Source organism: Protomyctophum bolini (assembly GCF_963924005.1).
Source record: "Protomyctophum bolini genome assembly, chromosome: 19".
Taxonomy (NCBI): domain Eukaryota; kingdom Metazoa; phylum Chordata; class Actinopteri; order Myctophiformes; family Myctophidae; genus Protomyctophum; species Protomyctophum bolini.
Genome location: NC_137880.1, coordinates 16,158,197 through 16,182,991, shown reverse-complemented (window position 1 = coordinate 16,182,991; position 24,795 = coordinate 16,158,197). Strand labels below are relative to the sequence as shown.

General features: G+C 41.1%; 3 protein-coding genes across 3 annotated transcripts; all 3 read right to left on the bottom strand.

Moving 5' to 3' along the window:
* Nucleotides 1–2,271: 2,271 nt before the first annotated feature.
* On the bottom strand, nucleotides 2,272–4,370 carry LOC308334413 (4-galactosyl-N-acetylglucosaminide 3-alpha-L-fucosyltransferase 9-like). Its single transcript, XM_080791147.1, has 2 exons — nucleotides 4,212–4,370; nucleotides 2,272–3,464 (listed from the first exon to the last, which is right to left on the bottom strand). Exon 2 carries the CDS (start codon nucleotides 3,455–3,457, stop codon nucleotides 2,387–2,389), a length of 1,071 nt encoding a protein of 356 aa, XP_080647273.1. The 5' UTR covers nucleotides 3,458–3,464; nucleotides 4,212–4,370; the 3' UTR covers nucleotides 2,272–2,386.
* A 1,076-nt stretch (nucleotides 4,371–5,446) lies between these two features.
* LOC308334578 (4-galactosyl-N-acetylglucosaminide 3-alpha-L-fucosyltransferase 9-like) lies at nucleotides 5,447–10,315 on the bottom strand (the record flags this gene model as incomplete). Its single annotated transcript, XM_080791378.1, has 3 exons — nucleotides 10,262–10,315; nucleotides 9,110–10,174; nucleotides 5,447–5,721 (listed from the first exon to the last, which is right to left on the bottom strand). Exons 1-3 carry the CDS (start codon nucleotides 10,269–10,271, stop codon nucleotides 5,447–5,449), a joined length of 1,350 nt encoding a protein of 449 aa, XP_080647504.1. The 5' UTR covers nucleotides 10,272–10,315.
* Nucleotides 10,316–23,430: 13,115 nt separating this feature from the next.
* Nucleotides 23,431–24,384, bottom strand: LOC308334577 (4-galactosyl-N-acetylglucosaminide 3-alpha-L-fucosyltransferase 9-like; the record flags this gene model as incomplete). Its single annotated transcript, XM_080791377.1, has 1 exon — nucleotides 23,431–24,384. One exon carries the CDS (start codon nucleotides 24,382–24,384, stop codon nucleotides 23,431–23,433), a length of 954 nt encoding a protein of 317 aa, XP_080647503.1.
* Between the last annotated feature and the right edge of the window lie 411 nt (nucleotides 24,385–24,795).

Sequence of the window (24,795 nt, the reverse complement as noted above, 5' to 3'; positions counted from 1 at the left end):
GTATGTTTTGTAATAATAATCAAAATCTACAAAGTAACTAGTAACTAAAGTTTTCAAATAAATAGTGTGAGTAAAAGTACAATATATACAGTACAAATAATCCTGCAGAGTCAGCTTTTGAATATTTTGTCTGGATCTCTGCAAGAACCATGCTGGCTTCATTTTGAATACCCTTAGATGTGTATGTACTGTAGCATTGTTATTCATGCTCTTAGCAGCTAGCTTCTTATCCTTCGCTAAGGTGTACTCAAATAATAAATACAAAAAAGACCAGAAGCAATGTCATCATGATCATCATCAGCATCGCTGTGGTGAGTGTGGTCACGTAAGGTTTCTTTTGTTCCACGGAGCCCCAACTCGTTAACACAGAGAAACTTAATAACATCTCCAATGCTTTTATTGTGATTGATGTGCACTTTGAGATCAAAGTTAAGGGACTAGGGGCTCCATTTTCCTCACCGCTAAACCCCTTATCCCTAAACTAAACCCCTTATCCCTAAACCCCTTATCCCTAAACTAAACCCCTTCTCCCTAAACTACTTTGTCTTTTTTACTATTTTGATAAACCTTTTTGAATAGTTCAACTAGCCAATCTACATTGACACGTTGTGAGCTTGTAGACTGGCCATTTTAACTATTAAAAAATGTTATGCAAAATAGTAAAAAAAAAAAAAGGCAAAGAAGTTTAGGGATAAAGGGTTTAGCGGTGACAAAATTGGATAAAGAAAAAATCTATAAAGAACTACACACATATTAGATTATTATCATCTTTACTGTGCTAGCCTATTGCCAATCATTCAATCAACCAACTGCAATCAATGGCAAACCACTTCACCTGTGGGCCTTTTGCAATTTGCAACTTGCATTCAACTGCATGTGGCATCAAATTATTCTGTTATGTCTGTTGTGAGATCTTAATTTTATTGCATATTAAAATAATAACTAGTTTTTAGGCAGATTTGGGGCCACAAACATATAGTAAAACAATAGCTGATCTACAGCTCAAACTGCGATGCGTTTTGAGCTCGTAGATCTGCAATTATTTTGAATAATAAAAATAATAAAAAATGTTGCTATTTCTGAATTGGAATCCTGAAAATGAACGTTATTATTTATTTATTTTATGTTAACTTTATGTACTTAAATGCCAATACATTGGACATAAAACGACTAGTATGTGGCCCCCTTTGTGGTTGTGGCCCCAAGTGACCGCTTATATTGCTTATGCCTAGAACCGGCCCTGGATAAGGCATAAAACGTTTTCTCATGGCGAGTATACATGCATTTATACCCTCGGGCAAGAGGGCACGTACTGTGTCATGGTGCAAAAGGCCCATTCATAGTCTGCTGCATAGGGCCTCTGCTGTGTTTATATGCTGGTAGAATCTAAAGCAGCAGCATCAAATATTTGCAAGATAGAACTAAATAGGTCAAAATGGGCAGATTGTTTTACAGCCCAAATCGTCTTCCATTAGCCTTCATTGAGTTGAGTGACAGCTGACATGACAAGCCTCTGTTACGGGTCTCAGGCCTGCTGAGTACCTCATTAACAACTGAACCTGAATTAACAGGGATAAAGACAGAGCAATGAAAAGATTTGACGTGTTGCTTTTCTTTCCATGGGGAACCGGAAGCTGCACTCCTTATATTAGGACCCCAGAGAACCCATGGGGTAGAACAAACGTTCCGTCCTCACTGCATGTTACACTTTGCTAGTGCAATTAATTCACAGTATAAAATGTAAACCTTCATAAAACGAAATAATTAAACACTCTTAGGTTATGTTTAGGTGTGCTTCCCCGTGGGAGGTTAGGTTAGAGTGAGGGTTTGAGATGGTTAACATTGGTAGACAACTTGACTGCGTGTACGCACGTGCGTTTGTTTTGATTTGTGAGCACAGTAGGCTACCATGGGTGTGTACGCATAACAAAACCATGATGCTTCTATGCAATGATTGGTATGAAAAACATCATTGAAGCTGAGAAGGGCCATGCCAGTGTCGGCTATGTGGTTGACACGCACTCTAGGAGGATAAGACGAGTTCAGATATGTACCAGTGCCACTGTCTGCTATTTTGTTTAAAGCTGCAATACACCTCAAGCAGACTGAAATTATGAAACCTTTTGGGTTGGCTTCTAGAGTGAATATTCTAGCTATTTCTGAAATAGACACATGGAAAATAAACCCAAAAGTCTTATAAAGTGAATTACATGCATTGAGTGTACACACTTGGCAACTCACCTGCAAATATATTATACATTTATTGAAGGGCTGGAGAGACAGGATATCACTGTTACTGACAACACACTATAATCTCAAAATACAGAGCTTTAACTTTAACACACTCAAATATCACAGGACCTGTAATATTCATCATCATCACCAGTCAGTATGAAAAGAACCAGTCATTGAGATTATGTACAATACTGTAACCATTGTCCCGTGAAATGTGATCACAGGCTAGACAAATGGGTTGCGTGAACTCGTTCTGCGTTGAGAGAAGATGAGGTGTAGCTTTGAGGAACTTTCTCCAGTTGAAGTACTGCATGTACTTTGTATCATCCTTGTCCAGCTGAATCAAAAACTCTGCCAGTGTTCTGGCATCTGGGAAGTCATTGATATGAATGAAAGAGTCGGGTGGGAAGAACTCTTCGTAATTCTCTCTTGGTGGGCCCAGAACGACTGGCACCGTTCCCACTGCCAAAGGTCCGTTCACCTTTTCTGTGATGTAGTCTCTGTGAATGGAGTTTTCAAATGCAAGGTAAAACTTGCAACTAGCGATGGTTGGGTAATATTCCTCCAAGCTCAGCCGTCTTGAGTAAGCCTCACCAAAGATGTGGACATTGATGTACTTACTGAATTCATTAAAGTATTTTTTCCTGGCACCTACCCCGGCTGAAACCCCGTTGGACACAATCCAACAGACCACCTTGTCTTTCTTTGGCAAGACAAAATCATCTGTCACGGTTTTCTTTGTTAGCTCATACCTTGCTGTGATGTCAGCATCTCGTCTGTAGCTCAGTGTCAGATTGAACTGATTTTTCAGACCTGGTATTTTTACTGTATGAGTCGGTGACTCTACATTATACCAAATCCATTTTTGGAAATGGGGCCGTGCTTTTGGAAGGTTTTCCAAGTTCCATTGAATGTGCTTATGATAGATAATGATGGCATCTGCTTTATTGTATAGAGATTTGTCATATGTCAACTCACAGCTATCTATGTTAAAGTAGGTCATACAGTCCCTGAAATCAAACTTTACACCGAGTGGCGGAGTCCACACAATGACAATCGGCTTGGTGTGGACCTCCAATGGCAGAATGTCACTGATTTCATGCATTTCAGAAGTGCATGCATGAGATTTCTCCTCAAAGTAAATGAAAAATGCTATTATTGTGCACCCCACTCCTAAAGCCATTATCATCTGAAGATGTGAAGGCTTGTTTAAAAATGGCATCTTTCTCCTGTTGAGCAAAATGAACAAGTTAGTTGACAGCAGTTTGTTTCACAATGGGTTTAATAAGATAAGCTTGATAAATTCAAAAATGAAATCTTAAGAGCGTGCATGTTGCAATATTGTGTGTGTGTGTGTGTGTGTGTGTGTGTGTGTGTTACTCTCTTAATAAAAGCAAATATTTTCTTTCCCAGACCTGACTCCTAACACTCCTCATAACAACCTAACCCGTCAAAGTTAGGATGTAGGCTACTGTAATCTGCAGTAGACTACTTAACAATACACAGTAAACAAAATATATATCACATCCATAAATTATTACATTCTATCATGTATTTTTTTTCAACATTTTTTAAAATAACACTCTAGCTCACCTTTGTAATTTGTTTTATGCTGCAATTCCTTAAATGAAAAGTGCACTGTAATACAAGCCTCCAGCTACCGAAAGCAGTACACAGTCTGCTCTTTCTGTTCCAACCCAGGATATAAATGGTCAGTTGAAAGCACTGGCCAAACTAGTATAACTAGTGTTTAAAAATAGAACTTGTCTATGACACGTTGGGTCAACACGGGGGCCATGGGGATCAGTCATCTGAAGCCATACGATACATGACATAGATTCCATACGGTTAAGAACACTGTTGCCACGACGACGGATAGCAGAGTGATGCCACGGCAGTGACGTCACGTCATACAAATACAGGGCTGAAAGGGTGCATAGCATTTAGTTCACCCAAATAAATGTAGATATATTTACCTATAATTAGTGTTCCCTCTCCAACGAGCACCTGTTTGCAGTTACTGATAACTTGCGGACCACGCAACGCTTAATCTTCTCTATTCATACACATATTCTGTATTTAAAGCTGTCAAGCCATAGTGCATCTACATAGGTGGTTTGCTTCTTGCTCCCATAGTGTCGGTGTGCTTGCCTCTAGTTCCGTGTGTCTGACACAGTGCCCTGCCAGCCACATCCTTATCTTTCTGACTTTGTTAGTGACCCGTGGTAGGTCCACGTAGACACCACAATGACGCAAAACAAGCTGACGGAACAGACTCCTCCCCCCCCCCCCCCCCCCCAAATAAAAAAGAGAAAAGAAAACGATTTTCTTTAGGAATATCATTTTGGGTAGGCGGACACAAAAAATTCTGTCTGTTCTGTCAACTTGAATTTTAGCTTTATTGTGTGATGTATTCTGTAAATATTTCCTTTATTCAATAAAGTAGGCTAATTCTTCACCAAAAGAATGGTGAATGAAGAATGATGGCCCTACCTCCTTCCATGATTGCCTTATTGGCCCTGCGCCTCAATATTGGTACCAGACAATATACTGACCCTAGAACAAACGAAAACGATATTGCTCATCTCATCACTGTGGGGCAGCAATGGCTCAAGGGTAGAGTGACCGGATGTAAACCGCAAGGTTCCCAGTTCGAACCCAGGCTCCCCCAGAGTTATTGTCGAAGTGTCCTTGAGCAAGACACTGAACACCTAATTGCTCTCGATGTGCAGGTTGGTACCTTGCATGGTTTCCGCCGTCACGGTGTGTGAATGTAATGCACAATCTCTGTAAAGCGCCTTGGATAAAGGCGCTATATAAATTCACCATTTACGCCCTGCAGTGAAAACAACTTTTTATATTCTTTAAAATGAGTTGGCCTGACTTCTAGGCAATTCCCACTAATTAATATTTGCATGCATGGTTCCATGGGATGACTGTGCATGTAAATATTTGTTTCTATTGTTCAGTTTTTTCAAACAACTTCATGTAGACAAACATGAGGTGATTGGGACTGTAGTTTGCATGTCACTGGAGCACGTTTTGGTGAGAATTGAAAAATGGCAGCTGTTGGGTAACTTTAGCTGTTAACCTTTTCAATTAGAAACACACAATAGGCCTACTCTAAATCAGTGTTTCCCAAAAATGTTTTAGCTCAAAATATAAATTTCTACCATGGAGGGGAGGAGCGGAGGGGGGACAGGCTAGTCAGTCACTTGGTACGTAGCTTCTCCATTGCTTTGGTGACCCGGTTCTTCATCACTGTGCCAGTCAGGTATACCTGCTTCTCCAGCATGTGATCCAAAGCTGATACGGTTGTGAAGAACCGATCACGGTGCACTTTCGTACCACGGTGCAGGGTTTCAGACAGACGTTTGATGACCAAGGCTCCTAGTCCCAATCTTTCTGGGTCCTGAACCAACCCATGCAGTGACTTTGCCTGCTCAACAGTGCCATCCAGTGGTATTGCCACGATACGTCCGTGCTCTGCTCACACACACAGTTACAAATGGATCATGGTGCACAAAAGCAAAAAACGAATGTCCGCATATGAGGACGCAAGGTCTCAAGAGGGATGCCAAATACTTTTACTCAAGTAAAATGTGAATACAGAACCTTTACTTGTAACTGAGTATTTTTCTACGTGACGGTAATGGTATTGAATCATTGATTATTTTACTTGTGGGTGTATGTATAATCCATCATATTATGGCTATTATAGCATTACTGGATTTTCAAAGGACAGTGTTCATTGAGCACAAGAGGAGATAAAGCTCTACCAGCTATGTGTTTGCTTGGCAAGGAAGCTTAAACTGTTTTATTGTGGCTATGGCCCAGTCAGAGGAGCTGTGACAGCCCACTCTGCAGTGGTTGATTGACTGTGCATTCCTGTGTAAATCCCATTCTATCAGCTGATGGGTACCCACTGTTATCTGGTAGTTAAAATGCTGTGAACAAACACCGCTGTGCTTGGATATTTTGTTGAACATTATTTCTTTGCATCGTAAGCTGCAATCCATGTCATGCAACATGTCTTAAGTTGGCTCGTTCATTTGGGTCCTTTACGTTTCCTCCATGCTGGAATGCACTCAATGCAGAAAATCACACCCGTGTGAACTGAGTGGTGCAGCTCCGTTTATCTACCGCAGCTTGAGGCGAAGTAGTATGTAATGGCTTGGAAAAGTCACTGATTACAAGCTCCGTCAATGACCGTCATGGTCACTCTAGCAAAGTGATTCATCTGTGTCTGTCTGTCTGTCTAGCCCTCACTTTCCCCACAGCAGGGCTCCGGGCTTCCAAGTGACAAACGCTCTGTTCAATGTGAACTTAAATGTGAAATGGGAAGTTTATGGCTCGCTTTATTGACGGGAATGCTGAAACTGGGAAAGATATATTTTCCATGCCGTTTGAATCAAGGATATTCGAATAAGCTTTTACTTTGCTGTCATGAACTTTTGTATAAAAAACGAAAATCACAAAAGCCGAATGAGGAAAAGTAACATTTCTATGGCCATCCATGTAAAAGAAACTGAACTGAATTTTTTTTTTTGCGGAAATCTACATCTCTGCCAATCACTGATCTGCCACTGCCAACCACTCCTTTCCTCTTCCTGGCTTGCCATAGGCTCTATTTTTGTCCATGCTAAACCCCTTATCCCTACAAAAAAACATTTTTGAATAGTTCAACTAGCTGACACGTTCAAAAAGTTTTTCAAAATAGTTAAAGGCAAAGAAGTTTAGGAATAAGGGGTTTAGCACTGATGAAAATGGAGCCCTTAGCGCTCTATTCTGACCTTATCCCTAAACCTCTTAGCTTTTTTATATATATAAACGTCATCATACATCGTCTCATTCCGACAATCACAATTTCACATCTCCCATCATCTCATTCCGGCCAATCAGAATTTGTGTCCTCACCTTCGTCTTCAATGTTTGTGTTTACGCAAACCCTCAAAGCTGGCAATTCATTGTCCATGGCATTCAATGTTTTTGTTAGGACAATGTTTGTTGTTTACACAAACCCTCAAACACAACCCTCAAAAAAGGCAAAGAAGTTTAGGGATAAGGGGTAAGGAACTGAAAAAAATAGGGCCCTGTATCTCAACCTGCGTTTGTGGTTCGTGTTGTGTCTATGGCCCTGTTAGAAACCTGTGTGTTTGTGAGGTTATGGTTCATGTTGTGTCTCTATGGTTGTATACCTGTGGGTGTCGTGTCATTAGTCAGAAGGTTCATTGTTCCGAAATTACTATCCCTATCTCTAACCCTAACCTAAACCTAACCGCAAGCACGGGAGCAAACCTAAACCTAACCGCAAGCACGGGAGCAGTGCATGTTCGGATTAACGGGACTTCGGATCTATGGGTAGTTCCCTGCCTGTGGCTATATCTGCATGTCTGTGGTTCTGCGATGAACACTGCAGGATGCGTGCGGTAGGCTGGTGCGCACTTGTCACGCCCAGCGCAGGTGTGACTTCCTAAAGGCTACAGTAATGACAAAGTGGTGAGGGAAGGGGCTTCTAAACTGGCCCAAAACTATGTAAGAATTACCGGTATGTAAAATGAAGCTCCCTGAATGCAGGTTCTATGTTCCCTGCTTACAAGCCACTTACAACCATAACCCTAACCCCCTTTGGTAAGCAGGGAACATAGAACCCAGAGAACATATAGGGATGAGCCTGACCCCAATAGTGTAAAGTGAGATTTACTCAAGTACTGCACTTAAGTGCACTTTTTAGGATTTATTTTTACTTTACTGGAGTGTTTCCAATTTACTAATACTTTTACGTTTTAATTAGTAAATATTGTACTTTTTACTCCACTACAATTATTTTTAAACTTTAGTTATACTAGTTGCTTTGTAGGCCTAGATTTTGATCATTATTACAAAACTTGTATTAACCACTTCAGCCCTATGCATACTTATTTGAAAATAGCCAATCTACAAGCTCACAACGTGTCACTTTTATTTATTTTTTAAATTCCATTCTCAATAGGCTAATATAATCTTGTCAACAAGGAACAAGCTCTATTGCAATAAAGGGAATCAAACAAGACACACCCACCGCATTAAATAAAATGAAAAAATAACAGGCAATGTAAATGTTCCACATACAATACATAAAAAATACAAAAACTAAAAACAGTTAAACAATGACAAGTGTGAACAGACAAACAAAACAGACAGCAGGACAGACACTCTTGCTCTCAAACTTTTCCAACATGTTGTTGTAAATTAAGTGAATTACAGACATTCTTTTTTAAATAAGAAAAAAAACAATGTACATATCTAATATGGATGACCCCTTTTACCTTTATCAACTGTGAATCAATTAAGCTTAAGAGTGCAAACACAATATACCACAAACCACGAGGTGGCGCCACAATCAAAGTAATAAGTTATGGTTTTGCCAGGCTTCCCAGCTTCCTAACCTCTATCTTGTATGAGAATCCCCCTAGTTTGTTTTAGATTCATTTTATTCTATTGTAATAATGGTGTGTGTGTGTGTGTGTGTGTGTGTGTGTGTGTGTGTGTGTGTGTGTGTGTGTGTGTGTGTGTGTGTGTGTGTGTGTGTGTGTGTGTGTGTGTGTGTGTGTGTGTGTGTGTGTGTGTGTGTGTGTGTGTGTGTGTGTGTGTGTGTGTGTGTGTGTGTGTGTCAAAAAAACCAACGTTTCGGTGGTTAAGCCTTCATCAGGGAATGACAATGATTCCATCGTGTCCATCATAGGGATGCCTGCTATAATGTTATGAATTTAAATGGAATTAAAACATGTATATATTTGTGAACTAACTAAATGTATTGCTCATTTCATGTACAAAAATATATGTATATTTTAATTAAATTTCCCCTGACTGAAATACATTTGTCACAACATACCATACCATTTGTAAAGATTGGGAATAGCTCTGTACACCTTGTTTCTGCTCACGTGGTCGCAAGCCAAACAGACGGCCTTCAGGTACTTCAGTCTCTTCTCAGTGGGGTGACGCTGGGCATAGTAGTGCCGCCGCCACTCAAAGTAGTGCATATAAGCCTGGTTGTCCTTGTCCAACCTCGAGAGGAACTCAGCCAGGGACTTCTCATCAGGAAAGTCATTTACGTGTATGAAGGATTCCCCGGGGATGAAATCCTCATAGTTCTGTCTGGACGGGCCCAGGACCACCGGCACGGTTCCCGCTGCAAGTGGGCCATTGAGCTTTTCTGTGATGTAGTCTTTGTAAATGGACTCTTCAAAGGCGAGGAAGAATTTGCAGCTGCCGATGGTTGAAAAATGGTCTGTCGGTTTGAAGTCGTAGCTACTTTGAAGTCTACCCTCACTGTAGACGGTGACATCAATGTGTTGTGCAAGTTTACTGTAGTAGTTGTATGCTGTGCCATTGGTGCCATTTTCAGCCATAATCCAGCAAACCAGGTTTTCCTTTTTGGGTGGCAAAAATGTCTCTGTTGAGTTTTTTCTGGCAGTCAGCCTCCAGTGCACAGGGATGTCTGCGTCCTTCCTAAAATTCAAGCTCAAATTGAATAGATTTTCAGCGCCGTTTATTTTACGCGTGTTGCTTGGCAGGTCCAAATTCAGCCATATCCACCTTTGAAATCCAGGTCTGGGCCAGGCGGGAAGGTTAGATAAATCATCTTTAATGGCCTTATGAAATATTAACACTTCATCTGCAGTGTGATACAGGGACCTGTTGTCTGATAGGCGGCAGCTGTTGATGTTGAAAAAGTGCTTGCAATCCCTCACGTCAAATTTATATTCTTCAGGCCAGAACCACATCAGGATTAGATTATTTGCAGGATCATCAACCATGTAGCTCTTGTGACCCGGGACAGGGTGGCACTTCTGCAGTGAGTTTGACTTAAAGTACATGAGGAGCAGCATCAGGAATCCTCCTCCAAAAAGAAAGACTGTGAGGAGGGAACGCAGGACGGCAAACATTTTTGATTCTGCAAAAAGAGAAGGGGGGTGGGGGGGGTGTGTTATATCTGCCCTTTGCTAATCTCGGGAACTATCCGACCGATCAACGCTGTTACCTGCATGCATATCGTCAAGGAAACAAGGGAGTGTAGTGCCCGGTATGAAGTTTGTTGGTGTTGAGAGCCAGGGCAGCCAGGGACGGGGGCCTTCCCACGCTGCAGTCGACCCTTCTGCGAAGACTGGATGGATTTATGTTGGTTAATGTGAAAATGTCATAGCAGCTGCCTGTGTTGTATGAGACAGGAAGTAGATGCATAGACGTGTAATGGCAAGGCAGTTGAAACTGACAGGAAGCCAGGGGCCCTCTCTGCAGTACAGAGAGAGGTATCAGAGATGTAACTATGTTAACCAATACTAAAAAGCAGAATATGTCCATATCACCATATACAGCATCTCGATATATGGGTATTAAAGGGACCAGAATACATAAATGGGTACAATGTGTACTGCTGCTGCATAACTTCCCTGTGTACTATAAGTTCAGTGTGATGTAGCCTGCTATAGTTTATGACCTGAAGTGGAAAACAAACTACAAAATTAGCCTAGGGTGTTGTACTCCTTTATCTTGACTATTCATAACACATAGGCGGCGGGTGCGTTTTACCTTTGGGTAGGCTATAGAATTGCGTTGGGGGGGGACTCTATTTATTTATTTATTTCTTTCCCAGATGGTCTAAAAATGAGTTATTTAGCATACTTTTACCAATGAATTAGCCTATACACAGACAACGACTTTTGGACGTCTTTTTCTCAAGTCTCGAGTCAGTCAGTGTAGATTACCCGGCGGTGTTGCTGCCCCTCCGGGAGTCGCGGCTCATGGCTCTTCACAGACGGCACAGAGACAGCAGTCACTCCGCTGAACGTGTCAGTGTTGCTGCAGACTGCAGTGGTGTGAACTGTGAACCGTGCGGGCACTGAGTTCTGACAGCCGACTCACAGCTTCTTCTTCTGAATTAGGCTACTTTATCTTTGCCTTGAAAAATACATTTTGCGTTTTGCTGTTTCCCAAAACAAACCAGCGCGCGCTACTCTTTGCTACAAAGCGACTGGAAGGACGAGGTTTACAGACACCAATAGTAGTCATTCAATCATATGCTGATTAGGCCAGTTGCCGATCAGCGATCACCAGGGGGCAGCGACAACACACACACACACACACACACACAATAGCCTTCTATAATGCTGCGCACATATATTATATATATTTAAAAAAATACCCAGCATAATTTTTGGGAAGGCTAAGCCTTATGCACCCGCCGCCTATGTCATAACACTGTTTTAAGTGAAAGCATTAAGTTATTAATGTAAATTACTTTTACACTGTAAGAAATTATTTACATTGAGTGCAATAGGGTATGATTTTGTTTGATTGTGTGCATACAAAATGTATGACTATGTATACATTTTGGGCGCATTTGGCCCGCGGGCCGCACAACCCTAGACTCTACAGGGCTTCTCAACTTAACACTGATGCTGCCAGAGTTTGTCAAAATAAAGGCGCTAAAGCCCCACCTTCCATTTCCCCCCCAAAACCGGGAGGTATAATCTTCCATAATACTACCTTGCGCTGTCACATCTGATCTTTCTTTAGAAGTGTTAATATTCCAAACGAGATGCTTGGATAAGTCTGAAATTAGGACGGAACATTGCCGGTCTGATCAAAACCATTGACAGAGACGTAGATTCAGAGATAATAGCCAGGAGCACTGAACAAGGCGTTGCGTTTTAATTGGTATAACTATAACCATGACGGACCATGCGGCCCACGGGGCACGGGCCGCCGGTTGAGTAGCACGGTCTATCCTATATCATATTTTGAGACAGGTCAGAGTGACCAAGCTTTTGGTTAGAATATTAATTTCAGTCGATGAGTAGCGAGTATCCAGGTATAGACAAACTCATCTGGCTCCCACAAATAAACGGGGCGTAGTAATTTACAGTTTTAGACAATAGCAGTCATTGTATTTGTTTAAGATAAGTGATACAGAGAATGAAAAAACATTAACTCTGTTTTAAGATTAGTGCCATACAAATGAAATAACAAAGATAATACATGTTGTCCCAACAGAATCTCTGATCATTCTAAATTCATTAGAAATAATAATAATAATGATACAATTAAATAAGCAATGAACTATAATCACTTCAATGATGAAGTCAGTTGCTCACCTGTGAAATGCCTTTCTTTGTACGCACCCGTTGCTATTCCAGAGTAGTGAAAAGAGGAGGCACAACCAGAAAGTTAAGACCAATAACACAGTAGTCACATCATGTGGGCTAACCCACATTACTCACATCAGCAGAAGAGAGAGGGAGAAAGCATGTTATGAAGACAGCACTATAATTGCATTGTATGTAGTCATAGCACGTCATAGTACACATGTCATGTATAGCATAGTAGTTTATATGTATAGTTTCATTATATAGATATTCCACTGTTACTTTCTTAGCTTACGCATGTTTCATGATAAATGTTTTTATGTGATGTATTCCCATGCTTTTTTTGTTCTTGCTTAATGTAAATCGCTCTGGATTAAGAGCGTCTGCTAAATGCCTAAATTGTAAATTGAGAAAGAAAGCCAGCCAGAGAAAAAAATACTTGAGTAAGTTAGTAAGCTGTGAAACACTGTGTGTAAGCAATATCCAATTCCAGTTCAAGGTAGTTTGATATTATTTTGTAGTATTAAATAGCTCTTTATTCTGATTTGTAAACACAAAGTGTTTATTCAGTAACAGGAGTCTCCTTATCTCTACCAGCTCTTTCATAACCAGAACATGCATTTTCAGGTTGGGATACCAAATTGATCCAATCAGGAGAGAGAACTCAGACAGGATAAGGCTTGAACAAGTGAAATTGGAAGTGATGACACAAATAAATGAGCAGACACATTTTTTACTGAAACAAAAATTGAAGCAGATAACACTCTCCCGATTGGCTGAAAATGGCAACCCACCTGCAAATTAATTGTCTGTATTGAATAGCTGGACAGATGGAGAGACCCAGGTCCTGTTACTGAACAAACATTCTATAGCATTTACTATCATAATATGGTGCGTTAAACTTTTAACAAAACACTTTTAATTTTAACAAAATATAAATAAAATACTTACCCTACCTTCAATGATCTCTCAGATATGAAAATAATTATGCTAATGTAGTTATGCTTAACCACGGAGCCAAAACGATCCAACTTATTGCCTCACATCACGACATGTTGTGTTGTGAGCAGGGCGTGACTCACTGAGGAAGGCGGAGTGGTTGGTTTGTCTTTATCATTCTCTCTCATCCTTGATTAAACAATAATAATATAATTCCGGGACCGGGACAATGTTTTTTTTGCACAGTGTGCTGCTAGGTGACCAGCTAGGTCAAGGTAGCATGACATGAGTGATTCATTAAGGACATAGCAGGAATTAAAAGGAATCCAGGATAACTAGTTTGATGTGAGGTGGTATTCCCTTTCACCTGTGTACTATACTGTAATGCACAATCTATGTAACGAGATTGTAAATGTAATGCACAATCTATGTAAAGCGCCTTGGATAAAGGCGCTATATAAATGCACCATTTACCATTTACCATACTGTATGCAAGACTGCCATACCCTGCGTAGAGCAGGGTATGGCAAGATTCTATAACCTCTAGACGAGGCAGGTCACGTACATAGACCTTTAGGTCCGGGTAACTTATGTGAGTTGACCCTGGTACCTAGGGCATAGGCCGAGTGTACGTACGGGTCTCATTGAACACTTGGTCAAGGATTTAGCTCATTTTTTTAAGACAGAACATTGGGAGAGATGGGGAGTGACATGCAGCAAAGGCCGCCGGGATCGGGACTCGAACCCCGGACACACTGCCAGGCTACAGGTGCCCGGACCGCCATGCCAGTGATCCGGGCCTGGTGTGTAGTTCTAAGTGCCACAAGAATCAGCTTGACATGGAAAGTCTCCAGAAACCGAACAATAGATACAATTTACAATTTAGGCATTTAGCAGACGCTCTTAATCCAGAGCGACTTACATTAAGCAAGAACAAAAGCATGGGAATACATCACATAAAGACATTTATCATGAAACATGCGTAGCTAAGAAAGTAACAGTGGAATATCTATAATGAAACTATACATATAAGCTATACATCTATACTACTATGCTACACATATGTACTATGACGTGCTATGACTACTAGAATTGCTATCTAAGGGGGTGGGGTAAGTGCTATGGGCCATGATGGAGTCTGAAAAGGTGGGTTTTCAGACTACGGCGGAAGATTGGGAGTGATGCTGCAGTTCTGACTGCAATGGGAAGTGCATTCCACAGTTTTGGAGCCAGAAGGGAGAAGAGTTTGGGACGTGTGGAGCGTTGTCCCGGCGTTTTTAGTGAGGGTACTTCCAGCTTCCCTGCGTTGGCTGATCTGAGTGAGCGGGAGGGTTTGTAGGGTTCGATCATACTTGCAAGATATGGGGGAGCCATACCTTTGGTTGCTTTGAATGCCAGCATCAGGGTTTTGTATTCTGTGCGGGCAGCGACCGGGAGCCAGTGGAGGGAGCGGAGCAGGGGGGAGACATGTGAGAATTTTGGCTGGTTGATAGATAATATGTGTGGTGTACTCACGGTTGGCACGTGCCTTCCACTGACCGCTAGGACAAGCTGCAAAAAACAAGCGCCCTTGCCGTTCTGTTAGTCTCAAAGTGTGCAATGGAAACAAATGGACCAGGGATCCTTCCGGGTCCATTTTGTTTCCATTTGTACACTTTTAGAGTTGTGAGGGTCCTTGAAATAAAGTTAAAAAGTTCTCACCTCGGCAGCTCTTGAGTAGAGTGTGTTTGAGAAGTAGCCGTCTTTACAGGAGCAGATGACGCGGCCACCCTTCACAGAACATGTTGTCGTTAGGGGATCACAGGGCTCTGTCTGGAGTCTGTTTACATAAGTCAGTCCCTGAGAGCAAACATATGGAACAAAGATGGAGAGAAATACCTGTACACTGCTTCAAATCAAGTATTTATGTGTATTATTTTCATCATTAATTATCTTTAAAAAACAGGGCCCTAAGGGCGGTCACAATAGGTCATTATCTTTTTTCTTTAAAGATTTGTTTTTGGCTTTTTGCCTTTATTCATAGTTACAAGTGAAGATGGACAGGAAAGAGGGAGGGAGAGAAGGGTAGAGAGTCATGTAGCAAAGGTCGTCATGAACGGGACTTGAACATGCGACGCGCTGTCAGGCCAGTGCCTATATGTGGCATGTTTGTTTGTTTTATTCATTAGCACGTAAAAATAAACAAAAAAACAGAAGAAACCTGGAACAGTAGGCCAGCGGGCGCGACGTTATAATCTTTTAATGTAAGAATAAAAGAAGTCTGCACAAGTGGGCCATTATGGTAATAGCAGCACACACAGTAGTATTAAATTCATACACACCTTCAAACGTTGCACCAGTCAACAAATCGGTACCTCCGGTATTTGCACTTATGGCTTTTTGAATGGCCTGATCAATCGTCGTTTCACTGGAGTTGGACTCTTCAAACACATTATTCACTGTTGCTAGTACACTGCCTGGTCTGAAAGATGAAGAACCACCGCACAAAGTTAGACAATTAAATTATACTTTAAAAATGGTAGATGCTTACAGCAGCTGTAAAACGTCAGTCCTGACATATCCCTGTTGATTTTGAAGGACCACTCTGAGCTATAAAATGAAGTAATATTTTTGTTTACTCACAGAGAGAGAGAGAGAGAGAGTGTGTGTGTGTGTGTGTGTGTGTGTGTGCGTGCGTGTGGCCGTGCCATGCGTGAGTGAGTGCATTTCACAGTACTATTGGAAAACCAGTCAGCTTGAAAAAGGTGCACTTGATTTCTCCGACTTGAGCCACGTGCCATGTGTGACGTGCCCAGCATTGCAAAGGCACCTTCAGTTGACTCAGCGCTGTGTGAGTTATGTACCGTTTGGGACATATCTTAAATCATTGTCCCCCCCGAGTCTGTACCTCCTTTCATTTATTTTTTTGACGGGGTGCCCCGCCCTGCCACAGGGGAGTGCGGGAGGTGAACTCGAACAAAATGAGCACTCCTCTGTTTTTTCCCTTTTGTTATGTACTGTAACATATATGTATGTAAGTATTGTATGTGTGTGCACAGTATAGGGCATACCCCGGAGCATTTAGGTGAACCAGGACTGTCAGCTCAGTTAGCCCTTGGAGCATTAGGCATAAAAAGTTTTCGCATGGCGAGTATACATGCATTTATACCCTCGGGCAAGAGGGCACGTACTGTGTCATGGTGCAAAAGGCCCATTCATAGTCTGCTGCATAGGGCCCCTGCTGTGTTTATATGCTGGTAGAATCTAAAGCAGCAGCATCAACTATTTGCAAGAAAAACTAAATAGGTCAAAATGGGCAGATTGTTTTACAGCCCAAATCGTCTTCCATTAGCCTTCATTGAGTTGAGTGACAGCTGACATGACAAGCCTCTGTTACGGGTCTCAGGCCTGCTGAGTACCTCATTAACAACTGAACCTGAATAAACAGGGATAAAGACCGGAAGCTGCACTCCTTATATTAGGACCCCAGAGTATGGGGAGTAATTTGTCTCGAAAGTTTTTACAAATGTTCCATGATTTACAAATGTGTTTCCAAGATTTACAAATGTGTTTACAAGATTTGCAAATGTTTTTCTATGATTTGCAAATGTTTTTCCACGATTTACAAATGTATTTCGTATTTTTACAAAAAATATATAGATTTGTGTGTGCGTTTATCCTAAAATACCATTTGTAAAAACTCAATTCTGCGTGTGAATTGTAAATCTGAATTTGGCATTCCTTTTTCCTGTTGAATCATTTTGAGACAAACGTCACGCTTTTTTATGATAATTTTCACAAAATGTATTGTCCTATCCATTAAAAAACCTGTAACTTGTAAGTTGGCATTTAAATACATTTTTACAAATATATGACAATTTGTAAAAAATAATTTATACTTGCAGGCGCATTTATCATAAAATATCATTTGTACTCTGTGTGTCAGAGTTGATGATTTGTGGATTTTCTCAATGCATTTGTGACTCCAGCCACTTGTGGATTTTCTCAAAGCATTTGTGACTCCAGCCACTTGTGGATTTTCTCAAAGCATTGGGACCGTACCCAAGTTCCATCAGCCCTATGTTCCCTCAGCCCTATGTTCCCTCAGGCCTATGTTCCCTCAGCCCTATATGTTCCCTCAGCCCTATACGCATGTTCCCTCAGCCCTATGTTCCCTCATTCCAAAACAGACAGGGGGGGGGGGGGGGGGCTGTAAGGCATCGATTATACTATAATGCTACCCATACAGTAGTTCACCCTGCAGCAACAGAACACATTACAGATACCAAGTTACATCAATGACACTACTGCATGGGGTCTAGTCTATCTACTTTGTTATAGCAAATGCTCCACAACAACATAGTGAAACAGTGAACAGTGAAACATTCCTTAAACAGTACTTAATTATCTGTTTTGAATCTCAGGTATGTTTCCATTGCATAGTTGTCTCATCAACCTAGAGTACACACCTTAATGAACTGACACCAACTATTTAAGCTACGTTGACAAACACAAAACTAGTTTAGCTTGTAGAACATCCTGTCTCCTCATGTCCCCGAGTAACACTGTCCTCTGAAAGGCCATCTGCATTAACCTAATATTAAGTATACTGCTCACCCATTCAGCTTTGCAGCTAAGTGTCCCTTTCTCGGACTGCAACTGTAGCCTACTTACTGTATAAGACGGAAGACCCATTTATTGAAATCCCAAACATGGAATATACTTGGACCATGCATTATGCCACATATAATGCCTGTCTGGACGGCCACCTGCCAGTATACAGTGGATAACTTCCCAGTCTTTCTGGGTAAGTTGTGTGACTATATAGCTATTTTTACCCTGAAATCCCAATTTTGGGCATGTCATTATAGGCTAAGAAGAAAGGACAATTGCTGATCTACAAGGTCACAACATGCTGTAATGTGTTGTGAGCTTGTAGATCGGCTTTTCCCCAAAAATAAGTTTTGATAAATGACTTATTTTAAAATGTGTAGCGCAGTAGAATAGAGTAGACACTATGACACGTCAAGAGTCAATTAGTACTATAGGCTATACATTTGTGTTCTGGTAATATCATTGATCACTTGTTTTGCATGTCCGTGGCAAAAATAAAATATTAATGGAAATGTCCATCACATTCACAAGCTGGCAAAGTGATTTCCCCGGGTGCAGATAGCTGCTGTATTATCATGGTTATTTTAATTGGTGGTGGTGGCAATATTACTAATTTTAGTCTGAATATATCAAATCCTGTTTTGAGGATCACACAAGAATAGCATCACTTTATGGACAAAATAACACCCAAAAGGGTTCATAATTTCAGTCTGCTTGAGGTGTAATGCAGCTTTAAACAAAATAGCAGACAGTGGCACTGGTACATATCTGAACTCATCTTCTCACAGTGCGTGTCAACCACATAGCCGACACTTCATACCAATCGTTGCATAGATACATCATGGTTTTGTTATGCGTACACACCCATGGTACTGTGCCAAGAGAACTCATAAATCAAACGCACGTACAGTACACGCAGTCAAGTTGTTTACAGTCTACCGATGTTAACCATCTCAAACCCACACCCTAACCTCCCACGGGGAAGCACACCTAAACCTAACCTAAGAGTCTGTTTAATTATTTCATTATTTAGTTTTATGAAGGTTTACATTTTATACTGTGAATTAATTGCACTAGCAAAGTGTAACATGCAGTGAGGACGGAACGTTTGTTCTACCCCATTGGTTCTCTGGGGTCCTAATATAAGGAGTGTTCTACCCCATTGGTTCTCTGGGGTCCTAATATAAGGAGTGTTCTACCCCATTGGTTCTCTGGGGTCCTAATATAAGGAGTGTTCTACCCCATTGGTTCTCTGGGGTCCTAATATAAGGAGTGTTCTACCCCATTGGTTCTCTGGGGTCCTAATATAAGGAGTGTTCTACCCCATTGGTTCTCTGGGGTCCTAATATAAGGAGTCTTCTACCCCATTGGTTCTCTGGGGTCCTAATATAAGGAGTGCCGTAACAGAGGCTTGTCATGTCAGCTGTCACTCAACTCAATGAAGGCGTGTTTTGGGCTGTAAAACAATCTGCCCATTTTGACCTATTTAGTTTTTCTTGCAAATATTTGATGCTGCTGCTTTAGATTCTACCAGCATATAAACACAGCAGAGGCCCTTCCAGGGACCCCTGGGTGCCACAGGCACACAGTTTCATTCGACTATGAATGGGCCTTTTGCGCCATGACACAGTAAGTGCCCTCTTGCCCTTATATGCTCCAACTGAGCTGACAGTCCTGGTCCACCTAAATGCTCCAAGGTATGCCCTATGCCCTATAGGTATACCAGGGTCAACTCGCATAAGTTACCCCAACCTAAAAGTCTATGTACGTGACCTGCCTCGTCTAGAAACGACACCCAGGACTACGTGAGTCATAGCAAGCTCTGCCACGTCCAGGTTATAGAATCTTGCAAAAAGTTGACGGATGACCAACTTGCAACCGTACACAAGATATGGTTCAAGAGTTATAAGCCAAAACGTAAAGTGGGCTGTTATAGCGCCACCATGAGACCGACCGATATAATTATAAGTTAATTAATTTTAGTAATTATTATGAACCTATTATTATGACGAGACGAGACAAGCTGTCAGCCAATTTCATTGGTAAAAAAATGCTGTCTGTATTAGTATTACACTATACACTATTATACTTATTACACTATTACATTTATTACACTTATCGGATTGAGGGAACATAGGGCTGAGGGAACATAGGGTCTGTTTTGGAATGGGACAACATAGGGCTGAGGGAACATAGGGTCTGTTTTGGAATGGGACAACATAGGGCTGAGGGAACATAGGGTCTGTTTTGGAATGGGACAACATAGGGCTGAGGGAACATAGGGCTGAGGGAACATAGGGACGACCCCAAAGCGGGAGTGAAACCAGCACAAGGTAAAAATGTCTCAAAAAGGTGATTGGCTGCCTCGTTGCTACGCTGCCTCTAAGCCAATGGGAGACTTACCATAAATCCCATAGTCTGAAGTCTTCAGACTATGGGATTTATGGCAGTCCAAGTTCCAGTAGATGAGTTGGATGCTCATTCATTATTGAGATCCTTGGTCGTCCAGTTCTCCACTGTATTTCAAGTTGGACTGGTGTTGGAGGATGTTGTTGATACTCTCTCATGGTCTGAACTGCAGTGCGCACAATTGTGTTAATGCCTCTCTAACCTCCTGGGACACCGGAACAAGCTGTGACACAATATCAATGAAAACTATTTCCTGTGCACATGCAAATTCCAGGTAGTCCACATCCAGGGGTGCTTACTGGAGAGAAGGTGACACCCTGTCATAATTTCCGAGACCTGATGTCTAAGCAATTCCTGCAATGCAAAAATAATAGGACAAATTTGGTGAGAGGAGCCAGGCTTTTACAATAAGGTCATAAGTGTCAGTATAATATTATGATGTCAGTATCACAGTCAGTGACATGTCAGTGTCATATCACAGTCAGTATCATGTCATCACGGTCAGTATCATGATATGTATCTGGAAACAAGTCCACAGCAAAAGGATTTCAGTTCAACCACTTTAACCCCCTATGTACAAGCTCACTATTGCTATCAGTCCCAATGCTTTGAGAAAAGTGGCTGGAGTCACAAATGCATTGAGAAAATCCACAAATCATCAACTCTGACACACAGAGTACAAATGATATTTTATGATAAATGCGCCTGCAAATATAAATTATTTTTTACAAATTGTCATATATTTGTAAAAATGTATTTAAATGCCAACTTACAAGTTACACGTTTTTTTGTGGATAGGACAATACATTTGTGAAAATTATCATAAAAAAGCGTGACGTTTGTCTCAAAATGATTCAACAGGAAAAAGGAATGCCAAATGCAGATTTACAATTCACACGCAGAATTGAGGATTTACAAATGGTATTTTAGGATAAAAGCACACACAAATCTATATATTTTTGGTAAAAATACGAAATACATTTGTAAATCGTGGAAAAACATTTGCAAATCTTGGAAACACATTTGTAAATCTTGGAAACACATTCGTAAATCATGGAACATTTGTAAAAACTTTCGAGACAAATTTACCCCATACCAGAGAACCCATGGGGTAGAACAAACGTTCCGTCCTCACTGCATGTTACACTTTGCTAGTGCAATTAATTCACAGTATAAAATGTACACCTTCATAAAACGAAATTATTAAATAATTAAACACTCTTAAATTATGTTTAGGTGTGCTTCCCCGTGGGAGGTTAGGTTAGACTCTAAGGGGTGCCCGGTAGATCGTGATCTACCAGTAGATCACAAAGGCTGTGCAGGTAGACCACATGACATGCCCCTGGCCTAAAATATAAATAATTTAAATTAAATAAAAAATAGTTAAAGTGGCATATGCCACTTGAATTAAGGTGACTTGATTGATTTACATCAAAAGGGGCCTGCCTCAAACCCACAATGCAATACTTTGTTTTCGACAAATTACGAACGCCACGTGCTGAAAGTGTATACCACCATAACATCTGGATTGTTAGTTTAACCGCAGCAGCCTTGCATCTTTATTGTTGGCATACAGTCTTAAAAATAGGGGAACATTCGGCAAAAACCAACATTCATCAGTCATCCAAAATGGAAGAACAAGAAAGCGGCATTGAAGGAAATTAAGGACACATGAAGTGAAACTATGCAAATATTAATATTCCATTACATGGGTGTTGTGTTGTCTGCATTCAGAATAACACAGCATTCCAGTCTTGCAAACGAACGTTATTAAAATCTTTATTCAAAGTGAGTGGCATATTCAAAGAGGGTGCATAATGCAATTCATGCACACACACACTCACGCACACACACTATAACTGATCTAACCTAATGGATAGATGTCTAATGTTAAACCTAACCCTAAGCATAAAAACTTGGGGACACCAATTTTTGTGTTCATATTTGACATGCACTCGGGCCTGTCTAAGGTGCACACACACACACACACACACACACACACACACACACACACACACACACACACACACTCCAAAGCCCCCACAGGTAGATTTTAAACTATTTTCAGCAATGGGATAATATAATTTTTGGTGGGTAGATCTTGTTCTGCTGGTCATTTAGCAAGTAGCTCTAAAGTAAAAAAAAGTGTGGGCACCCCTGGGTTAGAGTGAGGGTTTGAGATGGTTAACATTGGTAGACAACTTGACTTCGTGTACGTACTGTTACGATTCAATGTTCTACGTATTGGACCCTCGTCTGGTTCTGATGTGTGACGACCCGGTTGACATTTCCATGGTTCGGCGGCGGACAGACAGACAGGCTAGCCCGGGAGAAGATATCAACATGACACGGAGACATGGTCACATTAAAACGTTCACAAGGTTTATTACACATACAGCAGCATATATAGCTTGGATACTTCGTGTCCTAACGACGTCACAGACTAGACATCACAAATCACTGCCTGCAGCACGCGGCCTTCAGCGTGCTCTAACACAGCTCTAAAGTATGTTACAGTTCAGACAGTGCATACATATAAGTACATTGCCTATTCACGTACCAGTACCAATTCTCAGTACACAACTGTTGTATATCACAACACGTACGTGCGTTTGTTTTGATTTGTGAGCACAGTAGGCTACCATGGGTGTGTACCCTACGTATAACAAAACCATGATGCTTCTATGCAATGATTGGTATGAAAAACATAATTGAAGCTGAGAAGGGCCATGCCAGTGTCGGCTATGTGGTTGACACGCACTCTAGGAGGATAAGACGAGTTCAGATATGTACCAGTGCCACTGTCTGCTATTTTGTTTAAAGCTGCAATACACCTCAAGCAGACTGAAATTATGAACCTTTTGGGTTGGCTTCTAGAGTGAATATTCTAGCTATTTCTGAAATAGACACATGGAAAATAAACCCAAAAGTCTTATAAAGTGAATTACATGCATTGAGTGTACACACTTGGCAACTCACCTGCAAATATATTATACATTTATTGAAGGGCTGGAGAGACAGGATATCACTGTTACTGACAACACACTATAATCTCAAAATACAGAGCTTTAACTTTAACACACACAAATATCACAGGACCTGTAATATTCATCATCATCACCAGTCAGTTTGAAAAGATCCAGTCATTGAGATTATGTACAATACTGTAGCCATTGTCCCGTGAAATGTGATCACAGGCTAGACAAATGGGTTGAGTGAACTCGTTCTGCAATGAGAGAAGATGAGGTGTAGCTTTGAGGAACTTTCTCCAGTTGAAGTACTGCATGTACTTTGTATCATCCTTGTCCAGCTGAATCAAAAACTCTGCCAGTGTTCTGGCATCTGGGAAGTCATTGATATGAATGAAAGAGTCGGGTGGGAAGAACTCTTCGTAATTCTCTCTTGGTGGGCCCAGAACGACTGGCACCGTTCCCACTGCCAAAGGTCCGTTCACCTTTTCTGTGATGTAATCTCTGTGAATGGAGTTTTCAAATGCAAGGTAAAACTTGCAACTAGCGATGGTTGGGTAATATTCCTCCCAGCTCAGCCGTCTTGAGTAAGCCTCACCAAAGATGTGGACATTGATGTACTTACTGAATTCTTTAAAGTATTGTACCCTGGCACCTACCCCGGCTGAAACCCCGTTGGACACAATCCAACAGACCACCTTGTCTTTCTTTGGAAAAACAAAATCATCTGTCACGGTTTTCTTTGTTAGCTCATACCTATCTGTGATGTCAGCATCTCGTCTGTAGCTCAGTGTCAGATTGAACTGATTTTTCAGACCTGGTATTTTTACTGTATGAGTCGGTGACTCATTATTATGCCAAATCCATTTTTGGAAATGGGGCCGTGCTTTTGGAAGGTTTTCCAAGTTCCATTGAATGTGCTTATGAAAGATAATGATGGCATCTGCTTTATTGTATAGAGATTTGTCATATGTCAACTCACAGCTATCTATGTTAAAGTAGGTCATACAGTCCCTGAAATCAAACTTTACACCGTATGGCGGAGTCCACACAATGACAATCGGCTTGGTGTGGACCTCCAATGGCAGAATGTCACTGATTTCATGCATTTCAGAAGTGCATGCATGAGATTTCTCCTCAAAGTAAATGAAAAATGCTATTGTTGTGCACCCCAATCCTAAAGCCATTATCATCTGAAGATGTGAAGGCTTGTTTAAAAATGGCATCTTTCTCCTGTTGAGCAAAATAAACAAGTTAGTTGACAGCAGTTTGTTTCACAATGGGTTTATTAAGATAAGCTTGATAAATTCAAAAATGAAAGCTTAAGAGCGTGCATGTTGTGTGTGTGTGTGTGTGTGTGTGTGTGTGTGTGTGTGTGTGTGTGTGTGTGTGTGTGTGTGTGTGTGATAACACTCTTAATAAAAAGCAAATATTTTCTTTCCCCCTCATAACAACCTAACCCTTAGTCAAAGTTAGGATGTAGGCTACTGTAATCTGCAGTAGACTACTTAACAATACAC

Coding starts and splice junctions, on each gene's coding strand:
- LOC308334413 (XM_080791147.1), bottom strand. CDS start 3,457: ATGCCATTTTTAAACAAGCCTTCACATCTTCAGATGATAATGGCTTTA.